Source organism: Chrysochloris asiatica, unplaced genomic scaffold, assembly GCF_000296735.1.
Source record: "Chrysochloris asiatica unplaced genomic scaffold, ChrAsi1.0 scaffold00003, whole genome shotgun sequence".
NCBI classification, from domain to species: Eukaryota; Metazoa; Chordata; class Mammalia; order Afrosoricida; family Chrysochloridae; genus Chrysochloris; species Chrysochloris asiatica.
In genome coordinates this window covers 12,433,899-12,451,947 of record NW_006408521.1, presented here as the reverse complement: position 1 = coordinate 12,451,947, position 18,049 = coordinate 12,433,899, and the positions used below count along the sequence as shown (strand labels likewise).

Sequence of the window (18,049 nt, the reverse complement as noted above, 5' to 3'; positions counted from 1 at the left end):
AGTAAACCATGTGATTGTCAGATTCAAAATGGCCAGTATCAGTCCATTCCAACCCACTAATGCTTACAGTTTCAATCTTTATGCATTCCATTTCATACATTCCTTATTCTGTTTATTAATGGATATTTACCGTTGTTTCTCTTTATTTGGAGTTGTGCTCATCAGCGAATGAAGGTCTCAAAGTTTTACTTCATTCACGCCATTACGGTAAATTGTACTTTGAGGCAGTAGCTTATTACCAGTTGTACTTTGAGTTCCTTCTGTCATTTAGCACTATACCTGACAATGTTCCACTGCTATTCAGAAGGTGTTCAGTGACTATTCAGAAGTAGTCTGTCTCTCCTTCTAGGTGTTTCATAGTCTGGAAGCACATCTGAAGCCTGAACTTCAAGGTCAGTTTATGCCACAGCCAAAGTGTCAGCAGTTCAAATTCACCAGCCACTCCTAGGAAGCTCTATACAGGGTCACTATGCATTAACAACACCACCACATGGATGACCCTGCTAGTATTTAAAGTACCAATGGCATATCTTCAGAATCACAGCAGCAGGCAAGCCACCACAGTATGAAACAAGAGTGATGGCCTACTAGGAAATGGAAAGACGAATGGTGGCTTGCTAGGAGAACTCTTTATGGAAAATGGGTTTTCCTTATTATTTATACAGTCACTGTGAGTAAAGAGGAACCTACTGGCTACTCTGGCTCAGATACGTTTGATTATGTATACCTTTAGTGCTGGAGGATCTAATGTTAGAAGGAGAACCGGTGCATAAAATGTCTTGATGCTCTTGGAATTTAGCAGCAGCAAAACTATCAATAATCAAATCAAGAGCAGTCCGTTACCCTTGATGCAGAGCTTCAATACAAATTGACCTCCTCACTTTAACTGTTCTTGATTTGTGATGTATAGTGACAAATCAGAATAATAGCAATATTCTGTAATTGTGTGTAACCAACAAAATTTGAGAGAATGTAATGTTAAGGCTTTCAATACCAAGTGTCAATGTGAGCAACATTTATTAACTACAATATTGATCCAATCCCCCTCTGTCAGTTTATCATACCATGGTGGCTTGCATGTTGTTGTGATTCTGGAAGCTATGTCACCAGTCTTTTAAATAACAGTTGGGTCAACCATGGTGGACAGGTTTCAGATGAACTTCCAGATGAAGACAAACTAGGAAGGAGAGATGGCCTACTTCTGAATATTTAGTAACTGAAAAGCTTATGAATAGCAGTGGAACACTGTCAGCACCGAAATATTGAATATTGTAACATAATGAAGAGACAGAATATTGTCAGATACAGTGCCAGAAGATGAAGCACTCAAAATACAACAGGGGAAGAGCTTCCTCCTCAAATTAGAGCTGACTGTGATTGTCGCAAGTAAAGCCTTCGGACCCTTCATTTGCTAATGGAGCACAACTCAAAAAGATGAGAAACAGCTGTAAACATCCATTAATAATTGGAACATGGACTATATGAGGTATGAATCTAGGAAAGTTGGAAATTGTCAAAAATGAAATGGAATGCATAGCATCAAAATCTTAGGGATTAGTGAGCTGAAATGGACTGGTATTGTCATTTTGAATCTGACAGTCACATGGTTTGCTATGCTGAGAATGACAAATTGAAGACTTCTATCAACTTGTCCAATGTGATATTCATCAAACATGCAATCAAGGTATATTGATAATTTACTAATGACTGGAATGCGGCTGGAAACAAATAGGAAGGATCAGTCATCAGAAAATATGGCCTGGGTGACAGGAACGATGCTGGATATCACATGAATAGATTATTGCAAGACCAATGACTTCTTCATTGCAGATACCTTTAAAAAAAAAAAAAAAAAATAAAAGACAACTATATACATGGACCTCACCAGATGGAATACACAGAAATCAAATTGATTACATCTGTGGAAAGAGAAAATAGAAAAGCACCATGTCATCACCCAAAAGAAGGTCAGGAACAGACTGTGGGACATATGCTCATATGCAGTTTCAGGCTGAAGCTAAAGAAAATTAAAACAAGTCCACAAGAGCTAAAATATGACCTTGAATATGTCTCACCTGAATTTAGAGATCATCTGATGAACAGATGTGTGCTACATTAGACACTAAAGAACAAAGAACAAAAGAATTGAGGGATGACACCAAGAATATCATACAGGAAGAAAGCAAAAGGTCATTAAAAGACAAGTAAGAAGGAAAAGACAAAAATGGATTTTAGAAGAGACTGAAATTTGCTCTCCAGCATAGAGATGCTAAAGCAGATGGAAGAAATGAAGCGGTAAAAGAGCTAAATAGAAAATTTCAAAAAGCAGCCTGAGAAGACAAAGTCAAATATTTTAACAAAATATGAAATGACATGGAGTTAAAAAGCCAAAAGGGAAGAACATGTTCAGCATTTCTCATGCTGAAAGAGCTGAAGAAAAAATTCAATTCTGGACTTGAAACAATGAAGGATTTTATTTGCAAAATATTGAATGACATAGAAAGCATCAAAAGAAGATGGAAGAATACTCTTTACCAAAAAGACATAGTTGATGTCCAACCATTTCCAGAGGTAGTATTTGATCAAGAGCCATTGATACAGAAGGAAGAAGTCCAACGTGCTTTGAAGTCATTGGCAAAGAACAAAGCTCTGGGAATTGATGAATACAAATTGAAATCTTTCAACAAACTGATGAAGCACTGCACACACTCACTCATCTAAGCCAAGAAATTTGCAAGACCAATACCTGGCCAACTGACTGGAAGAGATCCATATTTGTGCCCATTCCAAAGAAAGGTAATATGGAAATCATCAGACAATATCATTAACATCTCATACAAGTAAAATTTTGCTAAAGGTAATCGAAAAACTGCTACATCAGTACCTTGACAGCAGACTTCCAGTGGTTCAATTCAGATTCAGACAAGGACGTGGAACAAGGGATATCATTGGTGATGTCAAATGGATCTTGCTTGAAAGCAAAGAATACTAGAAACATATTTACCTATGCTTTATTGACTAAGCAAAAGTTTTCGATTGTGTGGATCATGACAAGATATGAACACCATTGCCAAGTATATGAGTATTCTGTAAATAGATCAAGAGGCCATTGTTGAAACAACAAGGAATACTGTATAGTTTTAAATTAGCAAAGGTGTGCACCAGAGTTGTATTCTTTTACCATAGTTATTCAGTCTGTATTCTGAGCACATAATCTGAGAAGCTAGATTATATGAAGATAAACGAAGCATCTGGATTGGAGGAAGACTCATTAACAACCTGTGATTTACAGATAGATGATAGTCTTACTAGCTGAATGTGAAAAGAACTGAAAGTACTTACTGATGAAGATCAAGGACCACAGCCTTCGGTATGACTTGCATCTCAGTGTAAAGAAAACAAAAATCCTCACCACTGGACCAATAAACATCTATACAAATGGAGAAAAGATTGAACTTGTCGAAGACTTCATTTTGCTCGGATCAATCATCAACATTCACTGAAGCAGCAGTCAAGAAATCAAATGATATATTGCATTATGCAAATCTGCTGTACAAGACCTCTTTAAAGTGTTAAAAAGCAAAGATGTCAGTTTGAGGACTAAGATGCGCCTTACCCAAGCCACATGGTATTTAAAATAACTTTGTATTCATGTGAAAGTTGGACAGTGAATAAGGAAGATGGTAGAAGAATTGATGCATTTGAGTTATGGTGTTGGAGGAGAATATTAAAAGTGCCATGAACTGCTAAAAGAACAAACGAGTCTTTGTTAGAAGTACAGCTAGAATGCTCGTTGGAAGCCAGGATGCCCAGACTCCTTCTCTGATACTTTGGACTTATTATCAGGAGGGACCAGTCCCTGGAGAAGTGTATCATATTTGGTAAAGTGCAGTACGGAGAAAATGAAGAAGACCCCCAAAGAGATGGATTGGCACAGTGGCAGCAGCAATGGGCTCAAATGTAGCAATGATTGTGATGTTGGCGCAGGACTGGGCAGTGTTTCGTTCTGTGTGTATAGGGTCACTATGAATCATTACTGACTCTATGGCATCTAACAACAATACTGATTATGAATGCCAGGTTAGCACTAAAGAATGTTCATTTTTCTACCAGTATTGATATATTTATTGTGATGACCAAAAAGCCATTATTAAATGGAGAGAAAAATAGTTGAAAACACAGACCTTCACAAACTGCCAAATATTCTGATTCAGGAATACTCAGTCCCCAAGGAGTTGGCATTAAGAGGTTGATGTCTACCACGCTGTTGTTGTTAAGTGCCGTCGAATTGATTCCTACCCATAGCAACTCTGTATAGGATTTCCAAGGAGCATCTGGTGAGCTTGAACCACTGACCTTGCAGTTCAAATGACTTTGCAGTCTGACGCATTAACCCACAGCGCCACATTAGAACTCCTTCTACCACTCTGTAAGAGGAGAATGTAGCACTCTTTCTTTGTCTGTTTCTTGATATTTTCCTAGAAGTAGGAATAATAGCTAAGGATTGTTTCAGAAGGCCAGAATAAAATAGATGAGGTACACAGAAGGGTTTTACTGAAAGAATTTAGTGAAGGGACATTACAGAGGGCACGGTTAAGGCAACCAGCAAAGGATGTTATGGTACTAAGAACTAGCAAGAGTTGTAAACAATTACTATGTCTGGATCGAAAGGGTATGCAGAGGAATCAAGGGTACTGATAAGCCTGAAAGTTGGAACTATGGAAGATGAACTGGGCTATCTGGCAGGAAATTTAACTGTAGAGGAACTCAGCCGTTGGCAGCACCTGGAAAAGCCGTAAGGAATAGTTGTTGTTAAGTGCCTGCGAGTCGACTCTGACTCATAGTGTCCCAGTGTAGGATTTCCAAGAAGTTGCTGGTGAGTTTGAACCACCGATCTTATGGTTCAAACCAAACTTGAGGTCCTGCATTTATCCTACAGCACCATACCAGGACTCCAGGAAGGAACAGATGTTTTGTTAAATGCCACTGCGGAGGTTCTGACTCATAGCGTGACCCTGTATAGGCTTTCCAAGGAGCAGCTGGTGAGCTTAAACCACTGATGGAAAAATAGGAATCAATATCCCAGCCTTTGATCCCTTTCTACCCTGGAATCTTCTGTTTATGCCTCTCAATGGCCAGATATCAGACCACAAGGCAATTCAACCCATAGCAGGCAGCATCCCAGACACGTAACACAGAAAAACAGCCAGGAGTGGAACTGAAGGAGCAAGAGTAAGAAACATGAGTACATGAGTACATTTCTGATGGTGTGGTGCTGTAGGATAATGAATTGGACCACACGGTCGGTGATTCAAACTCACTAGCGGCTCCTCAGAAACCCTATAAAGGATTGCTATAACATAGTGGTTACGAATCGGGCTGTGAACCTCAAGGTCAACAGTTCGAAACTACCAGCGGTTCCATGGGAGAAAGATGAGGCGGTCTGCTCCCATAAAGATTTATAGCCTCAGAAACCCTGTACAGGGTCGCTATGGGTCGGAATCGACTCGACAGCACTTAACAACAACAACAACATGAGTCTCTACTGACTCAAGGGCACTTAACAAGTATTTTTACATGGCAAAGGAAGCAATGAATGCCATCCAGTGGGCTCTGGCTCACAGCGAACCTATATAGATAGGGTTTCAGAGGAGTGACTGGTGATTTTGAACCACTGACCTTGTGGTTCAAATTGACCTTAAGGTCCAGTGCTTTACCCTACAGTGCCACACCAGAACTCCATATGTCATATACAATGCTAAAACATAAACAGTACATAGGGAAATTTTCACAAAAAAAGGTAAATGGAAATCTGAATCTGAATCATATATTGCCCATTCATAAAAACCATTTTTAAAACATGAAGAAAGTAGTAGGCCAATTATCAAAATAACATGAACAGATTGTTTTCAGAAGAGAAAAATCCATACAGGCAGTTGTTAAGTGCCGTTAACCCAGTTCCAACTCATTGTGACCCTGTATAGGGTTTCCGGGGAGCAGCTGGTGGGTTGTGGATAGTAGTCTGGTGCATAGCCTACAGCTTTACCCCAGCCAGCACGTCACATAGGGGCTAGTAGACATGTAAAACATAGGTCTAGAATGCCAGTCAAAGAAATAAATATATATTAGAACTAAGAACTAGAAAAAGATCTGTTTTTCCTATCATATCAAATTATCCAAAAAAGAAAGCAGTATTTAAAACCGGCAAGGACACAGTGAAATGGATCTTTCATACACAGTTGTTGTTATTGTGAAGTGCCATTGAGTCGATTCCAATCCATAGTGACCTTGGATAGGGTTTCTGAAGAGTGACTAGTGAGCTTGAACTACCAACCTTATAGTTCAAAGCAACTTTGCAGTTCAGCTCATTAACCCACAGCACCACAACCAGGACTCTATACACTGTTAACGAAGTTATAAATTGGTATAACCTTCCTGAAAATCAGTTAATGTTTCTTTGCTCTAAAGGAAATAATGAGAAACATAGATAAAGATTTATGCACAAATAGGTGAATAACAAAATAAGAAGCAAATGTCCAACAATAACGGAATGGCTAAGCAAACTACGCAACATCCACTCCATCAACTTTTATGGAGCCATTAAAATGAGTTCTTGTGTCAACTCGTAAGCAAAACTACAATATGCAAAATTGTATGTACAAGATCACATGTTTAACGAAAACATTAGGAAAAGATTAATAAATATAAAATGCTAACAGTTGTTTCTATTTATGTACTTTCCAAATTTTCTAAAATAAGGTTGTATTCACTCCTCTTTATTAAAAGTACATGTTACATCAGTCACTGTCCTGAAACTTAGAAAAGCAAAGTTCAACACAACACAATCTTTGCATCTTCATTTTTATATTGTAACTTTTAAGTGTTGTCAAGTCAGTTCCGACGCATAGAGACTCTGTATAGGGTTTCCTGAGGAGCTGGTGAGTTTGAACTGCCAGCCTTGCTGTTCAAACTGACCTTTTGGTCCAGTGCATTATCCTACAGTACCACATCAGGACTTCGTATTATAAGTAAACAATAGGAAAGAAAAACAACTATTTTTCTTTGGTTGTTGTTGTTAAATGCCATCAAGTTGGTTGCGACTCTTTATAGAGATTCTGAGGAATGGCTGGGTTTGAACCACTGACCTTGTGGTCCAGTACATTATCCAGCAGTGCCACACCAGGACTCCATATTGAAATTAGGCATCTTTATATAAGCCTTCCTTTGCAGTCATTTAAGGACATTTGACAATATAGTGGTGAAATGGTCAGCTACTAACTGAAAAGTCAGTGGTTCGAACCCAACAGCTATTCTGTGGGAGAAGGATGTGGCAGTCTTACAGTCTAAGAAGCCCTAGTGGGCAGTTCAGCTTTGTCCTGTAGAGTCGCTATGAGTCTGAATCAACTTGATGGCAATGAGCTTTGTTGTCCATTTGACATTTCTGAATACAAGAAAGTGAAAGAAAATATTTTTCTTGTCAACATATATACATTTGGGGACTAAAGCAGCTCTCTTTGACATTTGGTTAGGTCCTGCCTCCATTGCAGTAGGACCTGAAGATGAATTTTTTTTGCTCGTGAATGTGCCTAGAAATTGTGATGATTTCTGTGAGACCTCTTACCTCCATGCTCTTAAAATGAATTAGAGAGACCCCGGAGCAGACAGGTTGTATAAGGTTAATTGCTGTTTCTGTATAGATATCAATTTCCTTTACAGAGAGATGCCCAGTGGAATTTGCCCCTTGTCAGTTTGTCTAAAAACTAGTTAAATGTGTGGGTGTGGGGGAGTGGAAGTTCCAATTTGGTTGTCAACCTAGTTGACCCTTCCGTTTGCTTTGGGGGGTGGGGGTGGGAAACAGCCCAGCTTCAGGTCCTTTCGATTACTAAATGTTTTTTTTGTAGTTTTTGTTGTTTTAATTTTTTAAATGAGTAATTTAGAGATAAGATTTCTAGTACATAATAGGTACTCAATTTTGAGTACTATTCTCTTTTACCTTCTCTCTTAGAAAGCAGTAGGCATGTTGTTGTTGTTGTTAAGTGCCGTGGAGTCGGTTCCAACTCATAGTGACCCTGCACAGGGTTTCCGAGGCTGTTAATCTTTACGGGAGCAGAACGCCTCATCTTTCTCCCGCGGAACCGCTGGTAGTTTCAAACTGCTGACCTTACAGTTCACAGCCCGATTCGTAACCACTACGCTACCAGAGCTCCTTAGCAGTAGGCATAGCAGCAAGCCATTACTTTCAACACGGATTAAATAATAAAATGATACTCAAGCTATGTTGAGAGTAACGAGGACAATGTCAGAAAATCATTTGTTCGTGAAGCAGTTAAAGCTTTAATAATGCAGAAAGTGATGGTGAAAATGAATAATGGCTTTTACTTCTAAGTGAGTGCAAAATAACCATTAATGTCAGCAAAGAAAGCTATAACAAAGTTCATTTTGAAGCTCAGATTCACACATCAGGAGGGAAGAGTACAGGGTAATGAAGATATATAAATGACTCGAATCAAGGAACTCTGTTTTGTCTTGACCAAATGGCTCAGAAGCTGTACTGATGTAGGTGTCATAAAGTTCAGTCCAACAACAGACTGAAACATTGCCTGGTCTGATGGTGTCCTCACAATAATTGCTATATTTAAGCTTGTTGTAGTAGCTAATTGCCAATCCACCTCTTTGAGGGTCCTCTTTTTTGCTGACTCTCTACTTTATCAAACATAATTTCCTTTTCCAGGACCCGGTCCCGCCTAATTAAAAACATGTCCAAAGTATCTAAGACCATGTCTCTCCATCCTTGCATCTAAGAAACGTTCTGGCTGTGCTCATTCCAACATAGATTTATTCATTCTTCTGATACTTCATGGTATATTCAGTATTCTTCTCCATGTTTTCTTACTCATTGTCCAGGTTTCACATGCATATGAAGTGATTGAAAATACTGCGGCTTGGGTCAGGTGCCCCCTAGTTCTCCAAGTGATATCTGTGTCTTTTAATCCTTTATTTAAGAGGTCTTTTGTAGCAGATTTGACCAATATAATACCTCCTTTGATGTCTTGACTACTGCTTCCATAGAAGTTGATTGTGAATCCAAGTAAAATGAAATCCTTGAGCACTTCAGTCTTTTCTGCATTTATTAAGATGTTGCTTATTGGTCTCATTGTGAGAAATTTTGTTTTAAGTAGATGTATAACCTGGGATAAGTTACTTAGCATCACGATGGTGTAAAATAAGGTATCATGTAAGGCTTTTGTGAAATTTAATTAGGTCAGACTTATAAAAATGTTTTCGAGCCAGAAAATTGCAACAACACTATGTAGTATTACTATTGCACTTAAATATTTACTTGTAGACTCTTTCTACCTCCTAAAGCCACTCGGATTAGTCAGATACCTGCTGCCCCTACCTTGATTTCTTCCTATCCCTGCTGTGTTAGATTATGATTTTTTTCATTAATTAAATGAAATTTTTCATATGTTAGTTACAGTTTAGAACTGACCTGCTTAAGCCCACAGAATGGCTTTCTCTGGCCTCAAATTATAGTGATCTCTACAGCAATGGGTTTGGACTTGTTTTTTTGTTATTTCATATTTTTATATGCATAAGAAGCTCCCTAAGATCCTTAAGGGTAGAGGGATTGGAGTTGGAATATTATTCCATTTTCCTGAATACTTTTATATCTATGATAGAAAAAACCAATTGTTTAATGCGCACTTACTCTATGCTAAGCACTGTGCTATACATTATTTCATTTAATCTTCACAATAAGTGCATTTAGTACCATTATCAGTATTAAAGACAAGAAGGCTATAATCTGAGTAATTTAGCAGTTTAGCCATTGTCACATACCAAGTAAGTGCCCAAGTCAGGATTTCAACCCAGAATTCCATTCTCAGGCCCTTGCTATTTGTTGTTGTTGTTAAATGCTGTTGAGTTGGTTCTGATTCATAGTGACCCTGTATCGGGTTTCCAAGGAGTGGCTGGTGGGTTTGAAACACCAACCTTGCAGTTAGCAGTTCTGTGCTTATCCTATAATGCCATGCCTTTCTATGTACTGATTATTTACCTTCTATGACTTCTAGAAGGAGCTCTGGTAGCATAGTGGTTACGAATCGGGCTGTGAACTGCAAGGTCAGCAGTTCGAAACCACCAGCTGTTCTGCAGGAGAAAGATGAGGCTTTCTGCTCCCGTAAAGATTTACAGCCTTGGAAACCCTGTGCAGGGTCGCTATGAGTCGGAACCGACTCCACAGCACATAACAACAACAACAACAACATGAGTTCTAGAGGTCTATGAGGAAGACCCCCAGTGAGATGGATTGGCACATTGGCAGCATCCATGAGCTCAAACATAGCAACAATTGTGAGATTGGCCCAGGACCGGGCAGTGTTTCGTTCTGTTGTGCATTGGGTCGCTATGAGTTGGCACCAACTCGATGATACCTAACAACAACAACAATGAGTTCTAGTGTGACGCTGGATAAGCACTGAACTGTAGGAAATGCACTGGACTGCTAACCACAAGATCAGAGATTCAAAACCCACTTGCCACTCTAAGAAACCTTATACAGAGTTGTTATGATTCAAAACCACCTCAGCACTTAACAGCAACAATGATGTTTCCATGAATTTTGAATGCCTGTGTTTGTGTTCTATCTCTACACTTTCCTTCTTGGTGTATCTGTACAGAGTAGAGTAGAATATGGGATCAATAATAGAGATGACTAAGGTGTGATTCTTATGCTTATTTGTTGTGGTGGTGTGTGTCATCAGTAGGTTCCAACTCATCAGGGCTCTGTATAGGGTTTCCGAGGAGTGACTAATGGTTTTGAATCACCAGCCTTGTGGTTAGGAGTCCAGTGCTTTTCCAACAGAGGCACACCAATGCTCTTATGTTTATGGAATTATTGTAATCCACTGGAAGAATGATGACAAACAAATTGCTGTATTCCAGGGGAGAATTTCAGGAATCCATAAGAGCTACAGCATTAGTCTCACCCTCTATAAAATGGGAGTAGTACTCTACCTTATAAGACTGTGGTTATGATAACGTGAAATGCCTCTTCAGTTAGTGAGCCAATACTCTGACACTTACAGAGTGCTTGATATATGGAATCTAAATCTTACTAGATAGTCCCAAGACAGTAATAGGATCTAAGGGTTGAAAAGCAACTTGAAAATAGATTTTGAGAGCATTGAATGCTAGTCCAGGGAGTTTGGACCTTCTGCTTGATAGAAAAATTTATGCCAACGTCACATTCTGAAAAAAAAAAAAAAAAATTAAAGCTGGTGCTATTTTACATTATCTTTCAAAATTTATGTTGAGATGGAATTGGTGGAAGGATTTGGAACCAGTTTAAAGGGGTTTTCTATTTAATGTACTATAAGGAAAGATAATATTTTCAAGTCTGATGCCTTTTATTTTTTCCTCCACAGTAATTAGTGAATGCCAAAGGCAGCAACTGGAGTCTGTGAGCTACTCCTCTCGCTACGCTCTGGGCCTCTTTTATGAAGCTGGCTCGAAGATTGGTGTCCCTTGGGCTGGCCAGTACATCACCAGTAATCCCTGCATACGCTTCATCTCCATTGATAATAAGAAGCGCAATATAGGTCAGTACCCCTATTATGTCCCTTAAATACAGTAACAATGGTGGGTGTAGATCATGAAAAATGCTGTTTAATTGAGTGTTGCCATTCTGAAAGGAGTAAGTATTTAACTCCAAGCCACGAGGGATAAAACTTAATGTCACATTTGGCCAATAATAAAATACACAGTGAAACCAGCAACGTTTTTCTGAAAATCATTTGCCACATGGTTTGTATTACTGAGTTCATGAAATGATTTCAAAATGGTCCAAGCTCTGCTTTAATATCGATCTATCTATATGTAAATGTTATTTCTCATCATTCTTTTGTTGGTGGAGTTTGTTTTTAGTTTTTGTTTTTAATTTGATAAATGTTGCTTTGCTTCCCAGTCTAGAAATAAAAAGTACTTTTTACTATGTTCTGAAAAAATTTTAACTTGAAACCAATGATATTTATGTATGTTTCATCTGGAAGATAAGTAAAATTAAAGTGATAGATGAAATGTTTTGTAAGAGCTTTATTAGAATACAGTGAGGTTTATACCTATCTTTCTTGTCGAAGGTATTAAAATTAGATGTGAATTGCAAGGAAAACATAGCTCAGATTAATTTCAAGCATAAAGGTGAAAGTGGATTCTTTTTGTATGGTTTTAGTGATCGCCAAAATACTGTTTTACGTGAAATAAGCTGTAATGATCCAAAATGACTAAACTTGTGTAAATAATTGTCATTTCAATTTGTTATGGTGTTTTATGGGATGGCGATGGTTTCATCAAGCCATTAGTTAGGAGTCTTGCTTGATAAAATCACCAATTAAGGTCTCCTGACTTGCCAGAATTATATAATGATAGATAGAACTGGGCTGGAGTATGGTTTTTATATCAAAGCACATGATCTTAGAAAAATGTTTCTTGTATAACTTAAAACCCCCTAAGGGCTGGACTGTTTATGTTAACATGATACCATATATATGTACAATCAGCAGTTCATGAAATGCTCTGCAACGGCAATGGGCTAACCATTATTTTTAACTCTGCAATTGCTTTGTTCTGAGAAAAGGAAAATAAACCTTGGTCTTCTCATGTTGCATGCCATGAATTGGACACTATCTTTTGTAATTGCTTTTAAAAGATATGATATCTGTTAGAGTGTGCTCATCTGTCTGTAGCACAAAACAGCAATCTAAACTTGTTTAAACAGTAAGAACATTTGTTATGTTACCTAAGTAGAAAAGGCTGAATAGACCCCAGGGTGTAGTTTACTCAGGAACTGAGTAATTTTCAAAGTAATTACTATGTGTACTCTTCTGTACTCTGTTACTCTTGGTGTTGACATCACTCTCAGAGTACTGATGACCAGAGTGAAATTAGTGTTGGAGTTACACCTAGACCCAACAACATATTTCAGAAGAAAAGTCCCCTGCCAAGAATCAAGAACACTGTCCAGAAGCACCTCAGCTGACTTCTCTTTGTATCTCATTGAATGGATTTGGGTCACTCGACCATTCCTAAACCAATCACTGACAAGTGGACTATAACTCACTCGATCACTTAGAGGATACAAGATCTACTCCTGGAAGGAACTAGAACCTGAATAAAGAGGTATTTGTTAGGAAGAAAGAAATACATAATGAATGCTGGGTTGACAACCCATAGTGCCAATTGTCTTCAAGTAGAATCAGATCTCATGTGGAAAGTGATATTTTAAAGCTGGTGCCAGAAAAGAAGAATCAGATATACTCAAAATTACCTTTGAAAATCCCTTAAAACTACACAATACTTTGTAGAATAACATATTGACTTTTAATGTCATTTTTCCAACATTTAGTAGATCTCAGTTTCTTTGGGTGAGGCCAGATGGAATAGTTGGTTTGTATTTATGGATCAAAGTGATATTCTCTACTATTAAAAGCATGTAGGGAGGAAAGAAATATATCTCTTAACATACAAAATGAAGGCATGTAAATGGAGTGGGATGGTGGGTGAGCACAACTACATTGTGATACAATAGCAGTTTGTGAAGTTATTGCAGCTAGTAGGTTTGAATCTCTGACCTTGCAGTTAGTAGTCCAGTGCTTATCCTACAGTGTAACACCAGGAACCTTTTTATATACTTGTTGTTGTTGAGTGCTGTGGAGTCAGTTCTGACTCATAGCGACCCTATATGGAGATTCCGAGGCTTTAAATCTTTGCAGGAACAGAAAGTCTCGTCTTTATTCTGTGGACCAGCTGGTGGGCTTGAACCTCAAACCTTGTGATTCACAGTCCAGTGCGTATTATATAGATATATATAATTCAAACTGGATTCCAAAGAGGACGTGGAACTAGGGATAGCATTGCTGATGTCAGATGTATCTTGACTGATAGCAGAGAGTGCTAGAAAGATACTTGTTTGTGCTTCACTGACTATGCAAAGATTTTGGACTATGTGAATCGTGACAAACTGTGCATACATAACATTATGAAGGATGGATATTCTATAACACTTAATTGTGCCCATATAGACCAAGAGGCAGAACAGAACAAAGGGGTACTGAGTGGTTCAAAACTAGGAAAGGTGTGCACTAAGGTTGTATTATTGCACCATACTAATTCAATTTATATGCTGAGCCAACAATCTGAGAATCAGGATAATATAAAGAGGAACGTGGCATCAGGATTGAAGGAAGATTAATTAACATTTGATATGCAGATGACACATCCTACAGAAATAATTCCCCAAGAGAAATCCCAACTTCGATGTCTTCTTTTCTGCTTCCTACCTGGGCAGGAGTTGTAGGCCAGGTAAAGGGGCAGAAAGTATTCTGAAGGTATCAGGAGGGAAGTATCTGAGATTGTGTAGAGATGGAAGAGCTCTTGTAGCACATAAAGTAAAATCTTAATGGGATTATAACTTGAGACAATTTTGGTTAAAATAAGGTCTTTATCATTAATGTTTATCATGTATTTTTAATGATTGATATAAGATTGGCCTAGTAAGAAGAATTTAGACTCAAACTTAATTCAAGTTCTGTCTCTGAAACTTTTTAGTGATGTGTTATTACACAGCCCTTGTGTTTGTATTGCTAGTTATTGCTACAAACACATTCAAACATTTTAATGGCCTGAGCATTACAGAAATATATTTCTTGCTCATATAAAGTCCAAATAAGTGTATATGATTGGCAGGTATCTGTGATGGTTAAGGTTGTGTCTCAACTTGGCGAGGCCTTGATTTTCAGTGGTTTGGAAGTTATGTAATGATGTACTCACTGTGTTGTGATCTGATGTGACAAGTCAGTCAGTTGCAAAGGGACTTTTCTCATGTTGTGACTTGCATTAGACATATAGATATATACATAGATAGATATTCTGGATTCTGATACTTTTGGGTTTTGTTGGCCTCTGAAACCTCTGTGTCAGCAACCTGCCTACCTTGGCTTTGTCAGCCCCCAGAGTTTCATGAGTTAGGAGAAGCCTCCAGTCAATGCCTGACCCAGGGTCTTAGGACTTCCAGCCTCTATAACCATGTGAGCCATTCCTTTAGGATTTTATATACACAAACACACACTTCACTGGATTTGTTTCTTTAGAGAACTCAGCCTACAACAGTAACTTTCATTAAAAAAAGTAATTCACAGATTCAGACTCTTATAATCTTTTAACTCTGCCAACTACATCAAGTAGCTTATAAAACTTACTGTATTCTTACACACCAAATCTGTGACTGGAAAAGAGAATTAAGGAGATACACTAGAGATGTTTTAGTCAGGACCTAGAATAATACACGTCTGGTTCATACTCTTGAAGAGAACACAGTCATATGTCCACACCTATGTGGAAGGGAAACTGGAAATGTAGTCTAGCTACATATGTTGGAAGAAGAAAATTGGGTTCAGTGAGCATCTAAGTCTCAAGCAAAACACTTAGCATATGTCTTTCTGGTAAAACAAACAGATTATACCTGCATGGATGATAAATAGGTTTCGGGACAAGCGTGACTTGTTCAACATATAGTTGTTATCTAGAGCAAAACAAAGAATGATTACAAAGATTCTGCCAGCAGTTAGCAATGTCTGCCATACAGAAGGCATAGAAAGTCAGCAGTGCCATCAGTGAGACATGTTTACCTGCCAAAAAGGTCTCCAATTTCCTCCTCAGATCTTAAATTTGAAAGAAAACTATCCTGAAGTCAGACTTCCTGGGTTCAACTCAGTTCTACAACTTAATAACCATACGATGTCACACAAATAACTTAAACTGTTTCCTCATCTATAAATTAAGGAAAACAACACCAAGACCAAAGCCTTATTGAGGATTAAACTAAGCATATAAAGAAATGTACATGATACACAGCAAATATCAAGTAGTGTCTAAGGAGCTCTGATAGCATAGAGGTTACAAGTCAGGCTGCTAACTTCAAGGTCAGCAGTTTGAAACTACCAGTTATTCCATGGGAGAAAGATGAGGCTTTCTGCTCCCATAAAGATTTACAGCCTCGGAAACCCTATAGAGGGTCGCTATGAGTCAGAACCAACTCCAAAGCACATCACCGTGCACCACCACCAAGGTATCCATTAGTATAAGTATTACGTCAGTCACTGATTCAGAAATTATATTCTCCAAAGCAATGAACATAAAAGTTTAACTTAGAAGAATACAACTCTTTGTTAAGATAAGAGTCAGGCTAGATTAAATAAGTAAAATTATAAGTAACCCTGAAAATAATTTTTCTGAATTTTAGGTTTTTTTGTTTTTGTTTTTTTTTAGTTCCTGCTGTAAGAGTGTTAGTTTTTCTTGTTGTTAGGTGCCATAGAGTTGATTCTGACTCATAGACACACTATGCACCACCGTACCAAACACTGCCTGGTCCTGGGCCAACCTCACAATTGTTGCCACGCTTGAGCCTGTTGATGCTGCCACTTTGCCAATCCATCTCGCTGGGGGTCTTCCTCTTTATCTCTGACCCTCCGCCTTACCAAACAGGATATCCTTCTCCAATGACTGGTCCCTCCTGACAATATGTCCAAAGTATGAGACATGAAGTTTGGCCATGAAGTTCGGACGCTCTGGCTGCACTTCTTCCAACACAGATATGTTTGTTCTTCTGGTATCCCATGGCACTTTCAATGTTCTTCTCCAACACTATAACTCAAAAGCATCAATTCTTCTACAGTCTTCCTTATTCACTGTCCAGCTTTTGCATGCATATGAAGCTATTGAAAATACTATATATATGTATATATATATAGCAAAGTCAGTGGTTCAGGCTCACCATCTGCTCCTTGGAAACCCTTTATAGGGTTTCTATGAGTTGGAACTGACTCAATGGCACTTAACAACAACTATATATATACACATATATAATATAGATATATGAGGTTTCAAAATATTTTAGCACAAATGGAATTACAAGATAATGTAGTTTTTCACAAGCCTTTGAAGCTCCGTCATATAGCCTATGAGTATATTTTTGTGTAAAAAATATAGAGAGACGTTTCTACCATTAAAATTCCACCACTCTTCTGTAGGTTTGTCATACTGTGGTGGGTTGCGTGTTGCGGTGATGCTGGAAGCTATACCACAAGTATTTTAAATACCAGCAAGGTCACCCACAGTGGATAGGTTTCAGCTGAACTTCCAGACAAAGAGAAGGAAGAGAGAGAGATATTTAGTCAATGAAAGCCATATGAATATCAGGAGAACGGCGTCAGCACCAAAATACTGAATATTGAAACATGATAAAGAGCACCAGAATATTGCTAGAGATGGTGCCAGAATACGAGCCCCTCAGTGTTGAAGGCACTCAAAATACAACTAGGGAAGAGCTGCCTCTTCAAAATAGAGTTGACCATGATGCTGCAAATGGAAGGAAATCATCAGGATTTTTGTTTGCTGATGGGGCACAACTCAAAATAAAGAGCAACAGCTATAAACATCTATTAATAATTAGAACATGGAATGAAGGAAGAATGAATGTAGGAAAATTGGCAATTGTCAAAATGAAACAATGCATAAACACTGATATGCTAGGCATTAGTGAGCTGAAATGTCTTGGAATTGGCAATTTTGAATCTGACAATCACATGGTTTACCATGCCAGAAATAACAAATTGAAGAGGAATGGCATCACACTCATCATTAAAAAGAACATATCAATATCTGTATTGAAGTACAACACTGTCTGTGATAGGATAATATCCATACGCCTACAAGCAAGACCAGTTAATACCACTGTTATTCAAATTTATGCATCAGCCACTAAAGCCTGTGATGATGAAATTGAAGACTTCTACCAACTTCTTCATGCAACTTCATATATGCAGTCAATATATATTGATGGTTACTGGTGATTGGATTGCAAAGGTTGGAAACAAAGAAAAAGGATCGGTAGTTGGAAAATATGGCCATGGTGATAGAAACGATGCTGGAGATTGCATGATAGAATATTGCAAAACCAATAACTAATACGTTGCAAATACCTTTTATAAAC

At 38.2% G+C, this 18,049-nt stretch overlaps 1 protein-coding gene across 1 annotated transcript in view; it reads left to right on the top strand.

Moving 5' to 3' along the window:
- RNLS (renalase, FAD-dependent amine oxidase) overlaps nt 1-18,049 on the top strand; it is a 400,690-nt gene that overhangs the window by 323,667 nt on the left and 58,974 nt on the right. Inside the window, exon 5 of the mRNA XM_006831435.1 lies at nt 11,430-11,603. Coding sequence (XP_006831498.1) covers nt 11,430-11,603 — 174 coding nt within the window. The remainder of the gene's footprint in view (nt 1-11,429; nt 11,604-18,049) is intronic.